At 39.6% G+C, this 15258-nt stretch overlaps 1 protein-coding gene across 1 annotated transcript in view; it reads left to right on the top strand.

Annotated features, from left to right (window-relative positions):
• Positions 1-15258, top strand: part of AIG1 (androgen induced 1) — a 122596-nt gene that overhangs the window by 30262 nt on the left and 77076 nt on the right. The window contains exon 2 of the mRNA XM_079331838.1: positions 6239-6394. Within this exon, the coding sequence (XP_079187964.1) occupies positions 6239-6394 (156 nt within the window). The remainder of the gene's footprint in view (positions 1-6238; positions 6395-15258) is intronic.

Here is a 15258-nt window from a genome sequence, read left to right as displayed (position 1 = left end):
GTCTGTCCAGATTAAAACACATCTCATGTTCCAACAGGCATAATTGTAAAAGGCATTGTAAAAGGAAGCACAAGATCTTATTATCTTACAGAGATTGGTCACCATTCCACACCTTCATGATAGGTGCTAAAACTCTACAAATTGAACAGTATACTACCTATAACAACTAAACCCTAGAGTCAAACAATTTTTCCTTTCATGCATATTAATTTCATAGTAGATTTTATTCTTTTGCATATCTATAAAATCTGAGTGGTATAAAACCTCATCCTTAGTTATATTTGAACAATGCTGGTGGGCTTCAAAGAAAGAAACCACAGGAGGTTATGTAGAATGTAAAGGATTATATTGAAAGGAGTCCCTGAATTTACATCATATGGTAAGGGATTAGGCATGTTGTATTAGCTGATTCATATCATATGACTAAACAATGAAAATGAAGTCAAATTTCCTACTAAGGACTAGTCTTCAAGTGGAATGTGCTGGGTAGAAGAGCCATCCCCCCACTGAAGGCTGCAAAGGGAAACATGAGTCATTAGCTTGCATGAGGACAGTGCTGGACATTTATAAGGCTGTCCCTTTATCCAGTTACTGAGATTCTAATCAGTCTCTTCTGATAGAAGTAAGTGTCATGTTTTACTAGTGTAGTTTTTAGTTCTAGTTTGTGTAAGTGAAAGAGAAAATAGGGATAGGAGAAATACTTATTTCAAGGCTCCTAACCAGTAACAACTCAAAGAAAAATAGATGGCATTTGCGTTAACTATTCCTTTGGCTTACTCTGTTTTCGTTGCCTTGTCTGTTACTTTTCTTCACTGGATGATGTATTTGTTTTCTGAGACTACTGTTTTTTGATGGGCCGGGGGCTCGTCCTTTTCTGTGTTAAGTGGCCTATGATGTTGAAATCTGCTTAAGAAACAAAGCAACCTAAAACAACCACAACACTTGCAGCTGGTGTGGAAGAAGATGTGATAAGAGCTTTGCCTGTTTGCCTCAGCTTACTGACAATGAATCTTCTGGGGTGATGCTTTTTTTTAACTTCTGATCTTTCAAATATGATATTTTTCCCTATTCCTTGCACAGAAATAACGATTCTGAGTAGCACACAGTGCATTTCCATGGTTCTTGCACCTTAATTAATTGTAGTTTTAGTGGTTGGATGGATGTGTTACACTGTGTTTTAGTATTTAAAAGGCTCCTGGTCCTTTCATTTTTTTCTTGATGCCTTTTTTTCATTTTGTAGACACAAAGATCTACATTTTTCTTATCTGAAATCTGTAGCTTCTCTGATACAGAGATGTAGCACTTGATTACATTTTGTCCAGCTTCTGCTTGCTATCATAACTAGCAAAGATACAGCGAGGAGAGAAGCGACAAGAATAAATCAGTGTGCCTGTGAGTAGTGGTGGAATGGCAGTGGACAAGAAGAATCAGTAATTCCATGCAATCAAGAACAGTAATACATTTATTAAGCAGCTGCAACCCATGATTTCACTCGAAGCATTTTCTATTAAAAATACCTTGTTATTCTCCATCTCACCTGGACTTCCTCTGTATGTTGCAACTACAGAGCTGTTGGTACAGGGTGTCCACAGGTGTCTGTGAATGGCCCCATGCACAACACCACTTGAAACAGTCAACTGCTGAAGCATAGTTCGTTTGTCACAGCAAGCAATGATGTCTAGGGGCTGTAGAAATTAAAGCTAAGGTGACAGCACTAATGGATACTCCAAGTTATAAAAAAACTTCTAGTTTTTGAAGAGGAAAATCAGACCGTGTCCTTTATATGATAGATTGTAAAATTAGAAATACAAGAGGAATTACAACTTCAAGCAATTTGGTTTTGCATGCTGATAGAGCTAAACTTCCCATCTTCTTGTGGAAGTACAACATATGTTTTAAGGCTGAGTGGTTTGATGGGTCAGGCTATATCTGTCCCCCCTCCCTTGTGAGCTGGTGGCCTGTCCCCAGGGAGGTGCCTGATGCCCTGAGACTGGGACTGGCTCCTTGCCCCTGGCTGCCCTGCTCCTGGCTGGGGATGGGATGGGCTCTGGCTACCCTGCCACTCCCTGCCCCTGAGGCCTCCCTGACACCCTTCTCTGAATTAGTATCCTGATATGTGGGTTATGTTTGGTTATTTAGTGCTTTCTTGTTATTTCTTGTGGACTTTGTGAGTGTTACTCCTGTGTTTTATTCTTGCAGTGCTGGTTCTTTTGCCAGCCTAGACTGCTGCCTTATTTCATAGAAAGCTTCATGAAGTAAGAGGTGTTAATCTCGAAAATGATAACTTGAGGACAGTGATTTTTCATGATCAGAAGTAGGTAGATGAAAATTTACCCTTGAATAGTATTAGTGTTTTCAGAGACTTAACCAGTTCTCTGAGCTCTAAGTGGTGCTTGTGATTATGAGAGTGAACTTGAAAGAGAATGGCATTCTAGATTCAGTGAATTTAATGGGGGATTTTCTGCTGTGGTAAGACTAGCAACAGAATTTTCATAATCTCAAGCGATCTTGTCCATGCCATGGAGCTTCATGGCATGGGGTAGGATGGAGTTTCCATGCCCTGGCAATAGCTTTATGAGGAAATACATTTTCTGTTTGACAGAAAACCTATTTGACTTATTTGACTCTTAAGAAGTCAAATTAGGGTAGTATGAGGAGGTCATTAGCTACAGTCCTAAAATGAACACCTTACAAATAAACTGTCCTACTAAAGCAATTCTTTGTTTTCTTGTAGTAGACAAGACACATGGAATTAGTTTATTCTATGTAATTCAACACATCTCACTGTTTGAGGTTTCTGTCCTGCTTGGTTTCATCTTATGTTTATAGCTGTTGTTCTCCTGCAGCAACTAACAAGTATTTTTTCTGCTCTGAATTTTCTTTGCTGATATCCTTTAGATGGCCATTACTTGAAGATGTTAACTTAACTTTAGATGTTAATTTAACTTTAGATGTTAGTACTTGTCATTACATTATCACAGTTTGAAGGTACTGTAGTTTCAACTCTAGTGGCAGTGGCCCCTTTACACTTCTAGGAGAAAAAGGACCAGCAGTAAGTATTTTATACCTGTTCAGTTATTTTTTTGGGATTGCATACTCTGCTTATAAGGTTCTGATTCTATCTACACTATCTATACTATCTATTGTTACATGGTATAGGGAAGCTGTGTCTGTTTTCTGTCAAATTTGTAATTTTCTAAATCACTGTTTTCCTTCAAGCTTTAGTTAGAGACAAAACCTGGGAAGTATTTCCTCTGAAATGCTGTTCTTGCTTACATTTCCAAGGGGAGAAAGAAAGTCATCTGTTTAACAGCTTGGGGATGTTTCATGTATAGATTCACCACCTGCAAATTTTCAAAATAAGGTCTCTTCTGAAAATGTGTTCCTAAATCTGAGGTAACACCAGGGCACCTTGGAGAATATGGTTTAGAGGGAGTTTCTATTTCCTTGCTGTGATTTTTTCACATCTGTTAGACAGCATTCACACTGAGGAGCATGGACTTTAAAAATTTGTTTCATACCAAAAACCACCAGTAGCTGCATGCTGTGCTTTTCCTATTCCAGACCCACAAACCATGTAAATTATTACTAATTCTGTTTAATTAACGCTGTTGAGATTCATGCAGCTCTAGAGGTCCTAACTCTAATCCTAGGTGTTAGAAGATGTCAGAAAAGTTTTCTGCACTGTAGAAAGGAAAAGAAGTGCAATGAATGGAGTGAATGTATGCACATTATTTGTATGAATAAGCAGTAACTGTTTCTCCTTGAACACTGTACAATTTTTTCATTGTCTCTGAGTGTTCTCAATAAAGATGTAATTTTCTCTTTCCTATGTGGATTTTTATTTGTTAAGGTTTTTGTAGACTAGTCTGCTTCATACCTACCCTCTGAAATGTTTGGGTATTTCCCTTTAGGAGTTTCCCCTTATTCCCAATGATATCATTACATTTTCTCTTGAAGCTCTGTGTTCATAACAGAGTAATCAGGAGAGAAGTTGCTTGGATTGTGATTGATTAGTGGATGTACAATCTCAATTCCCTTGGAAAGTGGGCGTGTGATTGTTTGAGTCTGTGTTTCTTTGGAGAGGGACCATTTCAGGGAATTGTAGTTAGAGCTGCAAACAATCCATTAGTCACTCTTCCAAGCCCTGCCAGGGTAATACTGTTCCCTGCAGTACATTATTGAGTGTTTTGTCCAATATTGGTTTGAGTGACTCAAGCCATGAGGCTTCCACCACTTCCTCTGAGAAACTATTTCATGGTCTGACAGAGCTAACTGTTAGGAAATATTTCCTGGTAGTCAGCCTAAACTTTTTAACACCCAGATTGATCTCATTACTGTTAGGTATACTTTTATCCCCAGCTCTGTCTTGTTTGGCATTCACACTCTTGAGTGAATACTAGATGGTATCATATCTCCTCATAAGTCAAGCAAATGCATAATTAGTTCTTCTATTTCAGCTCTCCAAATAGGCCATCTGTTTGGTGGAAAACAGGGCTGAGTATGGGAAGATTTTTTCTACTAAGTGCTTGTTTCAAACAAACAAAAAGTGCATTAGGAGTTCTTAGTGGCTCCAAGGAGCCCCAACTTACATTTAAAAGGCTTTTCAAAATTACATAGATTTTAACTTTTCCAAGCAGTAATTTGAAATAGTAATACCTTTTTCTAATGCAAGATACAGCTCTAGCACTAATAGTCTGTCACATCTCACAGCTTCAAGGAATATTTTGTAATATTACTTCATCTATTTACCAAGCAAATTCTAAGTAGCTACAGCCTGGAGAGGAGAGAGCAATGGCAACAGAATTGCAAGCAGATCCAGGGGCAATTTGAATGTTTGACATTCACAGCTTTACAGCCAGAATTTACAAGTGTTTGGGTCACATAAGGATTGTTGAGGAAGGAAGTGTACTTTAATCCATCCAATCATTACACATCTCTGGATTTCTTCCTGGTAGCCAACATCTGTTTAGTATTCCTCTCCTTCCATCCTTCCTTCCTTCCTCCCTGTCTGCCTTGTTATAGTGTAAATTATGCAAAGATGTATGCAGATAATAAATTGAATTTTGCAGCATCTGAGTATGTGCTATTCTTTTGGATAGTCACCTGTTTAGTCAAAGACTCCTAGTCAGTGGAACACTTAGGTTTACAGTAAGACTTCTAAACTAGGACTCGGTGCTTGCTTTGAAAAACATGCAGTATAAGCATATATATGTTTATATTTTTTGACAAATCACTGTGTAATTTGGGAACCAAGCCCATGTTTTGTTAATTTTTTACCTCAGATTACCTGATGTGTGTGGGTTTGTGACCCGGGCTTCCAGCTTGGGGAGTAAACAAGCTGTGTGCACTTCCTATGAACTGCACTAGAAAGGATGTGCAGGTCCTCGGGCAAGAGCATTCCTGAGCTAACTTATTACAGTTTTACTCAGCTAATTAGGGGAGGAAAAACTCAGTGATCACATTAAGATCGAGTCAAGTTTGAACGAAATCAGTGGGTTCAGGTGATTAAACTAACGATTTAGTATAGCAGATAACCTTATATTGCACACAAGTACATAAATGCAAAAAAGGAAAAGTTAGGTAAATGACAATCTGTCATCAGGAAAAGAAAGTGAATAACTCCTGCAGTTTTCTCGTTCTATCATTCACTACTTGAGTGTTAGATTTGCTGAAGCCTGGGCCATGTGCCATGTCTGTCAGGAAGTCTCAGGCACTTCCTTCACTTTTAGGTGGAGTGTCAGGGGCAGTCAGAATCTCCAGGAGAGACTTCCTGTAACAAGGGAAGGAAACACTCATTTCTGTTTCTTTCCCTTCTTCTCACAGGGAGAATTCCTCATTTTTCTGCCTCAGAGGCAATTGATTTGGGGATGAACTTTATGGAGTGACACAGGAAGGGGTGGCTGCAGTTCATTTCCCAGCAGGTGGCACATAGGTGAGGGTGGAAAGACCATACAAGAGGTGGCTTTCCACTCACGTTGTTTCCCCCTATAGATGAGGAGCAGGGTGCATGCAGGACTTTGATGCACCCATGGCTTTTATAAACTCTACCCATATTTAAGGGACTGATGTATTCCCACTCCCTGTGTCAGTTCTTTGGCAATATTCTTCATGTGTGCCTGTGTCTAACCTGTTCTCTGACAAAGGGTTGATCTTCTCTGTTGAAGAGAAGAAGAAATGGGAGAAGGAACACAGAAAGAATAAGATGTATTCAAGAGTGTGTTTCCCTTCTGTGCAGGTTATCCAGGCTGTCTTCTTCGGAATTTGCGTCTTGACTGACCTATCCAGTCTTCTCACTAGAGGGAATGACAGTCAAGAGCAAGAGAGGCAGCTGAAAAAACTCATTTCCCTCCGTGACTGGATGATGGCTGTTCTGGCTTTCCCTGTGGGAGTGGTAAGTATAATGTTAATCTGTGCAAACTGGGTGTACAGTGTTACTTAATGTTTTCTTCCTGAAAGGTTTTCCCACAGCTATACAAAAGACTATATATGAAGGGAAAAAATGGTAGAGATGATTTTACTAGTCTGTTGTATTTCACAGGTGTAAGGGAACAGAATATACAGTGTGTTGCTGAAATAATTTCCGGTTCATTGTGAAAAAGTCATGTTACAATAGGAACTTGATTGTAAAAGTAATTTTTAATGTGTACTGTACCATCAGCATCTAGAGATTCAATTTAGACTTTTTCTACACCACATGTCATCATCAGGAGTAGTGAAAGTACTGATGTGGCATGTTTTACACCATAATGACCTGAGGGAATTTGGGCTGTAAGACATTTTGATGTGGGAAAGAAGAGAAGCAAAAGTCCAGGTTGCTCGTTGTTAATTCCACTGGGGATTCAGAGCTGGCAGAATAAATGAGGTAGAAAAAAAGGGGTTTTGTTAGTAATGTTAAAAAGCACACAGAAAGGATGTAAAAATGGGGGGTTGACATGTGTTTTTTCAAAAGAAGAATGTTCTTTGGATTAGGTCTTGCTCTGCTGGGACATTGCACATCACTTCCAATGGCAAGAGGTGCTCAAATTCTTTACATAGCTAATAAAGCTGCTAAAAATAAAAAATCTTACCAGTTTTTACATGGAGGTGTCATCTATATCAGTCTAGTTTCAAGCTTAGGTTGCAATGCAAGAATGTGTGAACATTTCATTAAAGTTACTGCTTTTATTGTAATTCACTATCAAACTTTAATTCTATTTTTCTTTTTTCATTGCACAGTAGTTCAAAATAAATTCGCTAGAAGCAGGTTTTTTAATGGACTATTAGAAAGCTGTATGAGATCTTTAAAGTTGTACTTTCACAACAGCTGATCACTTTCCGTCAGTTAACAGCAGCTAACATATCAATCTATCACTTATAATTTTATATATTCAGTGATGCTTCATTAGAATTTCATTTCACCATTTTTGTGGAATTTCACAATACGTGAATAAATACAGAATGCTTTTGCAAAGTTACTAAAGGCAAAGCATATGTGAAATACTGCAGGTACTTCTTTAATAAAAACCCCACTGGTAGCCTTCCCTTATTATACCTGCTAGCCTGCCTTTTGGGACCTGCCACAATTCATGTTGGGGTAGCAGACTGAAGTTTTCCAGCAGTGGAAATGGTAGAGGAGACTGGGTCAGCTAATACAGCTAGTAGAAAATCTGTGCATAGACAAGTTTGCAAATACGCATTTTATGGGTGCAGAGATTTATGTTGCATTTGTATTTTTAAGAGAGATGGGGAGTTAGAAGTTGTTCCGATTGTGATTAGCAACAGATGTTTTTCCTACTGTGTTGATAACAGAAGTTGAAAAGGAGAACAACTTCACACTATTTGTCTGTGTTTAAATATTTCAAGTGCCATTTTCTCTCTAGAACTGTACTCCTTCACACACATCAAAGCACAGCCTCCTTGGCTCTCCCATGCCTCTCGGGATTCAGAGATTCTTTCCTGCTACTGTTGTAGCTCCATACTGTTGTCTGTGTGCTTCTCCATTCCTGCAATGCTCCTGACCTTGAAACTTTTAAAGATCTTAAAGAATTTCAGCTTCACTTTGTCTTGGTAATTCTGAGGATTTCTTTTAGACGATGTTTTTCTTGCCACCAGTACACGAAGACTCCCAGTGAGCCACTGCCTGCACTACAGGTGTTGCAACATTCACAAATTAGCAGTTCCCGAGAAATATGTTACATACCTGGAGATAGCTGCTTTCCCAAGGGTTTCGTACAAGAACAACTTGTGTCTTAAACAAACCTAGTAAGGAATGGCCGTGCTCATTGTACAGATAGGCTCCATTTCCAAGTGTGACCTTTCTGAGGTGAGGGGAGCAATTGTTTACCACTTTACATCTTACAAAGAAATCCTGAAAAGGTTGTTTTCATTGCTATTTCTTCTCCTGGCCACTGAGAGACAAACAGCAGCACCTCATAACTTTACACTGGTCTCAGCTCCTTCCTGAAACCTGATCCTCACCATCAACAGAGATCTCACCACACTGCAGCTACCCTTTGCCAAAGCCTGGCCAGTGCCTGAGAGACTGCTAGGCACGGCAGGCTCTGCTTGGTGGGATTGGAAAGGAAGAGTGCAGGGCCCAAAAGTAGCAAGCATCTAACGCAAATGTTGTTGTCTGAAGAGCTATTTATGTGGAATAGTGCAATTTTGCTATGATGGAGGTTCTCATTGGAAGGAAGCTATTAAACACCAGAGTGTCTGCAGAAAAAATGTTTAAAGTTCCCTTGTTTCTCATATTCTTTTAACAGCTTCCTCACTTCAGAAAAAGAAAAGGGGGAAAAAAAGGAATGAATTTGAAATGCAAACTTTCTTTCCTTGAGACTCACTCACCTAGCTCTCCATGGAGCTTCTCAGTGATTTCCAGTAATGACACAAGGGAGCCTTCACATATGAAAACTTGGCAGATGTGAATAAAATCTTTGTTGGGTCTCTAATATAACAGTAGTGGTCATGTTTAAGTACTTGTCAGTTACCTTAACATCTAAATTACTTTTATTGCTCAGTGTTTTACACAGGGCATGTTTAGGCAATAATGCAAATAGTAGGGGAACATTTTAAAGCCTAATAACTGCAGCTTTTTGGGAGCAATTCACCACATTTTTTTTTCTGTATTTCCTGCTTACTGGAGCCCTTCAGATGACTTGTTCTGAAAAACAGATGAGAAAAGGGGTTTCCACTCCCAAGTTAAACAATGATGTGAGAAAAAAATAATTTAACAAAGTTCCTCATTTTTAAGAGTTCCTAAAAATGTTACATACAAACCATCTGGGACATCTGACCAGCAGCTTCTTCGCACCTTCCAAAGGAGAAGAAGAACAGCCCAAGGGTAAATAATTTCCTTTTGTGGCTTCACAACAAATCAAATCTTGCAAACAAATCAAAACTTGAAAAATCTGTGCAGCAAATCACATCTCTCCAGTGTTGTGATATGCATTGTGTATTTTCAGGGTCTCTGATAAAACAGAATTGCCAATCTATATTTTACAGGAGAGTTAAGAAATAAACATGAATCTCTTCTAATGACGTAATGGTTACTATTTACCTATTGTTGCTCTTTTTAACATGACTCTTCAGAAGATCAAATCAGAAATCAACAGATTAATTTTCTATTCAGTAAAGCCTTACTCCACAAAATGTCTGTGGGCAACACTTCCTAGCCCTTGTTTAGTTCATTTTAAGCCTGCAGAACTATTCAAATGGCTCAGAGATTAGGAAACATCTACTGAAGAAAATTGCTTGCGTAGTCATTTTAGAAGTTCATTACTAATTTTCATCTATAATTACTTGGACTTGCCATCCCTTTATCTGTGTAGAGGAGATATATATTGAGCATAATTTATGCTGCTACACTGATGTGAGACGTGTTTAAAAGTTAGGCATTACACCAGTGATTTAGCTTATCCCTACTTTTTTTCTATTTGTTTGACATAGATCATTAAGTTGCCAAGTTTCTTTGGTTAATTAGTGTTTTGTGTAAACTGCATATGGTTTTATCAATATGTTTCTTGTAATTTGTACTGAACAAAAGGAAGAAGAGCTAAAACAGGCCTTTCTGGTTGTTTAAGACTGTGTTTAATAAAAATAGGGAGAAATTGATCTTGTTATATACTGAAAGAGACTTTGCTGCCTAGAAAATCACAAGTTCTACCACAGATATTTTATATCATGTAACATCAATAGCTATGTTTGAATCTGAGTCTAAACTGACTAGAATTACCTCATTTTTTCTGTTACACTTTATGGGCTTAAAAACCTGTGACACAAAGGAGAGAAAGTCAGGCATGCTTTCTTATTTCATATTTCTCTGTACCAGTAGAGTCAAAAGGAAAGCTGATCATCTTTCTGTAGATCGTCAATTATGCTGATTTGTGATCCTATGCCCAGAAAAGATGTTGTAGACATTTGCTGCAGTTTTCTAGTTACCTCGTTACTTGACCAGACTGCAGCATAATTTTATTTCCATAGCTGACTCAACAATGCAAAAATCTCTCTTCTAGATTTTACCCTCATCTGTTGTGATAACTGGTGATGGGATAATTAATGAGTAGAGGTACAACTGCTCCCTGAAGTCTGTTCTCCAGATGAGTTTTCCCTGGTTTTTATTTCCCACTCATTGGGATTCCTGTCACTGATGCTTTTGAAATCCATTTGGTGTATTGTGCTAGTTCTTGATCCCACCTGAAGACAGTACCATGCCAAGTGGTACCTATTGAGATCTGCTTTAACACCACTTTGCTTCTGGATGTAGTACCTCTGTCAAAGAAATTCACAAACAACATATTTATACTCACAGTAAACCACAAGTGTCTTGAGAGGCAGAAAGCTTACCTTTAATGGTACTTAAAACAAATTGTGTCAGGGTCACAAGGGTTGGGGTTTTTTTTTCTTTTCATTAGCCATCCAGGAAATGACTGAACTGTGCAGCCCAGCCAAAACCAAAAACACATAGTGTAGGAAAATAAAGTTCCACTGGGTTCATTCTTCGTTTGCATAACATTTCTTGGTTGGACTCATGTAAAAGTGCAAATTACACAATTCTTTTTGTTGGCTTTACTTTCTTCGTTTCTCTTTGCTTCCATTTGTAGTGTTTTGACAAAGCCACTTGATTTCTCTTTTGAATAACCATCCATCTCCCATCTTGTGCTTTAAAACTTTTCCCTTGACAGGGCCACATGCTGTTCTTGTGTCCTCTAAAGCTTTAGAGACAGAGGGCAAGCACTCAAGAAATACCTCCTTAAGTGGGAAGTCAGCATTTTGTTTTCAGCCTTATTTTTTTTCTGCTGCTATTTGGTCAGCAGTCTTTTAGCCTGTAATAAGTGAGCTATTCCATATTTTCAGGTTCCAAGGTCTTCTTGCAAATTTGAGTTTTTCTTTGGTCTGTAATAACTGGACCCCTAGATAGATAATCATTACAGACAGATAGAATCATTGCAGACTCTAGATAGGATAGGTAGCAAATGAGGGACTTTTCTGTTCTATACAGTGCTTAATTTTATGTTTAACCCAGTACTATCTTTGCAAAGCTGTAAATCTTAGGAGGCTCCTGTGCAAAGAAATGTAAAAAAACAATTGCTGGTGCCTGTTTTCTTCCTTGAAATCAAAGCCTTGAGTGTGTCTGCAGAGGAAATGGAAGGGTAATATTTGTACCATTTTGCCTTGGGAGCAAAGGAAAATAAAATACTGGGCTCCCTGAAATTTTTCTGCTTCATATGAGCAGCCTGTTCAGCCTGGCATGTGAGTATAGTACAATGTCTGTCTCAACAAGAGTAGTGAATTATGCCACAAGGAAGGCAACATGAGCACAAGAGCTGCAGTTCTGCTTGAGGCTTACATAGGTGTGAGAGACCGGAGAAAATGAGTGCTGGCTCAGAGCAACTAAAGGAAGGGGGGAAGAGGGGCAGGGCAAATCCTGCGTAGGTGGAATGATGCACTGCTGCATACCACCCCCCTGAAGCCTCTAATCCAGACCCAGACTGGCTATTAGCCACAGGCACACACAGGTGTAAAGACTGCTGGTATGACAGCAAGAGAAGTGGAGAGAAGTTCTGAAAAGTGCGAGACCCAAAATGACCATCAGTTGGATGGGAAGCAGCCCAGCAGAAGGAGGATCATCCAGCCCACATCTTAAATGACCAAGCAGACTTCATCACTCAGCTGTCTCAGCTGAGGAAAAGGAAGCAGAACAAGAAGTGAAATGGAGGTATTTATTGAAATGGCTGCAGGTGACGAGATGCAATGCAATCAGATAGTGGTAGTCACTTCACAGCAGGAATAGTCCAGGAATGGGTCAAAACTAATAGGATAGTGTGGGTATTCCACACCCTGTACACCACATCCACAAGCCAGTAGGGTAGTAGAAAGGACAAATAGTCTCCTAAAATGGTTTTTGAGACCTCACAATCCAGAGTGGCCTGGTCAACTATGGGGCACTGTGACCAAAGTCAGTGACCCATGGAGAGTAAGTAGGCATCCATGACTTAGAGCATTTTGCCCCACGACCCCTACCACGCCTTCCAGAAACGAAAAGGCTGATGATCCCTGGAACCCCTGGGGTACATTTTCCTGGGCAGCCAGTACTGGTAGACATGCCAACTGTCAGGGAAATCCTGCTGGTCTTAAAGACCCCCCTGAGCATGCATGCATGGGTAACCACAGATGCCCATGGCAGAGAACCCAAAATTAACACCAGATGGATAACTTTTTTCTTTTTAAAACTGGTCCAAGTAGGACCAAGTTTTCTTTCTCCATCTGCAGATATTCCATGGCTGTGAGAAGATGAAGCAGCAACAGGACTGAAGATTTCCACAGTTCTTTGCTGCAGTGACTGTCTGTACATGTTTTTATCTTAATATGTTTTGTGGTATTTATATTTGTATGTGTTTTGTCTCGGTAGTTTTGCAGTGTGTGTATAAATGTCACAAGCATTGTTTTGGGCTGTTTGTGTCTCTTCTGTGGTTGCTACAGCGGGTGGACAAGATTCCTTCCTGAATTTAGCTTGGAAACTCATAGAGGATTTCATATGATTATAAAATCAGATTTGTATATCCCTTTCTACCTCCTCAGAGCAAGGTATAAAATTACTTTGAATTGAGAAAGAAGTGTAGTTTGATGCCAAAGGAACCACATGTAATAATGGAAAGCAATGAAGCGTGATCCTACAGAGAAGGGGATTGACAGAGACTGAGGCGTCAGCTGGAAAGTTTTCTCCAGCTGTAAAGCAAAGAAGTCCTAAGTGGTCAAGATGTTAGAAGAAAGGATTTCAGATTTGGAAACCAGTGAAGGGTTTGGTAAATTAGGAAGGTATTTATTTTGAACCCAGGACCCTGTCTAGAAAAATATGCCAAATAGATAGGAATGGCTCAAGTTTTTGTTATACCTTTAGTCCCCCTGACTCAGCCAGACTATTATGTAGCAGAACTTTCACTTGATGTAACTTTCCCATGGTGCACCCTGATATTCCCCCTTACCCCAGCATTTGGATCTCTAGTGTTGTAATAAGATAATTGACTGTAATATGGGTCCTGGAGACCCCCCTGAAACCAGGTTGGTGGAGGGATAAGGGTGGTAATACAGGAAACGTGTGCTTGTTTGGGGTAAAAATGATACCTGAACTTACTAGGTTATCAACTCCAAAATGTAAAGCAGCCTAACTGTTGAAAATTTGCCTTATCCTTAGGGTTTGTATTTTTTGGGGAGGTGTGCAATCTCATTGCAATAGCGAATCTTAAATTGGACTCATTAGAATGTTTGGAGCTCAACTTACAAGTCCAGCAAGTATCAAAAATTATTTTTTAAAACCGTCTAATCCTTGATAAGTTGTTACTAAGTGGGCAAGGAATATGCTAAATACTGAACCTCACCAATAGGAAATGCTGTTTTAAGAAGCAGAAGCAGAAGTAAAGAAAGTTGACAACCAGTCTCTTGAACTCTTCCAATCACTGCAGCTGAAAGTCTGGTTTCATGAACTCTTCCCCCAGATCCTGATTTGAATCTTTCTTAGTATCTCTGGAACTCTCAGGGCAAGGGATGATGGCTTGCATAGGGTAGAATCCCTATACTGACTGGACCTATATTTTTGATTATTGAAGTAGCAATTGTCTGCTTTTGATTCACTGTACACTTCCTATTTTTTTCTCTCCTTTTTTCTCTCCCTCTCTCTGCTACATTAGAATCCCACTACTGCCACCATGGAAGAAGAAGATCCCATTTCCCATTGTTCTGGTCCCAGTCATTGTTCTGAGCCTCAGAGTTGTATGAGAAACTGGAGAAAATTATTACTGGCTTAAAACAACCAAAGGGATGGGGGCAGATCAGGTCCTGCATAGAGGTGGGATGGCACACTGCTCCACCCCCCACCCCCTTGAAGCCTCTAGTCCAGCCCCAGAATGGCTATTAGCCACTGGCACAGCAAAAGCCCCACCAAAGGGGGAATATCCTGAGAGACCAGAGCAGATAAAAGCAGTTGCATAGGCACATGTGGTGGCAGCCCACTGTTAGGATTTCCCAGTAGCTGAGATCACATTGGAATTCAAGCAATGATTTTTTAATCTTTCTCTCTTACTCCGCCCTTTTCTTGTTCTCTGGGTAACTTAGGGTTGGATGGTCTGGAGTAGTTCGCTAAGCCAGTGCCTTGTGAAATGCTTGATTTTGATTGAATGTTGTTATAAAATTCACCAAGCACCTTTATTTTCTAAAGTTTGCAAATTAAAGTTTATTGTTTACCCTCTTGACAATGTTGTCCCATTTCTCCTGTGTGCTGCCTTGGCCATAAAAAAACATAAGAAGCTCGTCAAGCAGGTCCAGGACTTTACAAGAGGCAGTGTAAAGAAGCAGCTCAGTTGTGTCATGGTCTGGCACTACATGGTCATGTGGGATCTTAGCAAAGCCCAGCCCAAATAAAAGTATGTCAGTAGCAAAATGCAAGCGTAGTAGAGGGATTTAAATGTACCAGACCAACAGTTGCTCATTAATCAAAGTAAACAAATTCAGAAGCAGCCAAAGTGACTGTGTGTCACAAGGCCTCATTATAATTCCTTTTATCAAAATAGTTAATTTTTATAGTTCATTTTATCCAATTGAGCTAATTGTAAAGAAGAGTAAGGTGAACCACTCAGGCACTGGAAGAAGTCTTCCCGGGGTGTTGTGCTAAGCTCGTATCAGGTCATCCTGTGGGACAGGTTAGTTCTGTAACACGTTTGGTTTGCGCACTTCCTTTGCCTTATGTCTGCCTTGTGATAGTGCTTTGCTCAGCAGCGTTTG

The sequence above is a fragment of the Erithacus rubecula genome (assembly GCF_903797595.1).
Source record: "Erithacus rubecula genome assembly, chromosome: 2".
NCBI lineage: Eukaryota > Metazoa > Chordata > Aves > Passeriformes > Muscicapidae > Erithacus > Erithacus rubecula.
Note: the sequence above shows the minus strand (reverse complement) of the source record. Positions and strands in the feature narration are given on the sequence as shown.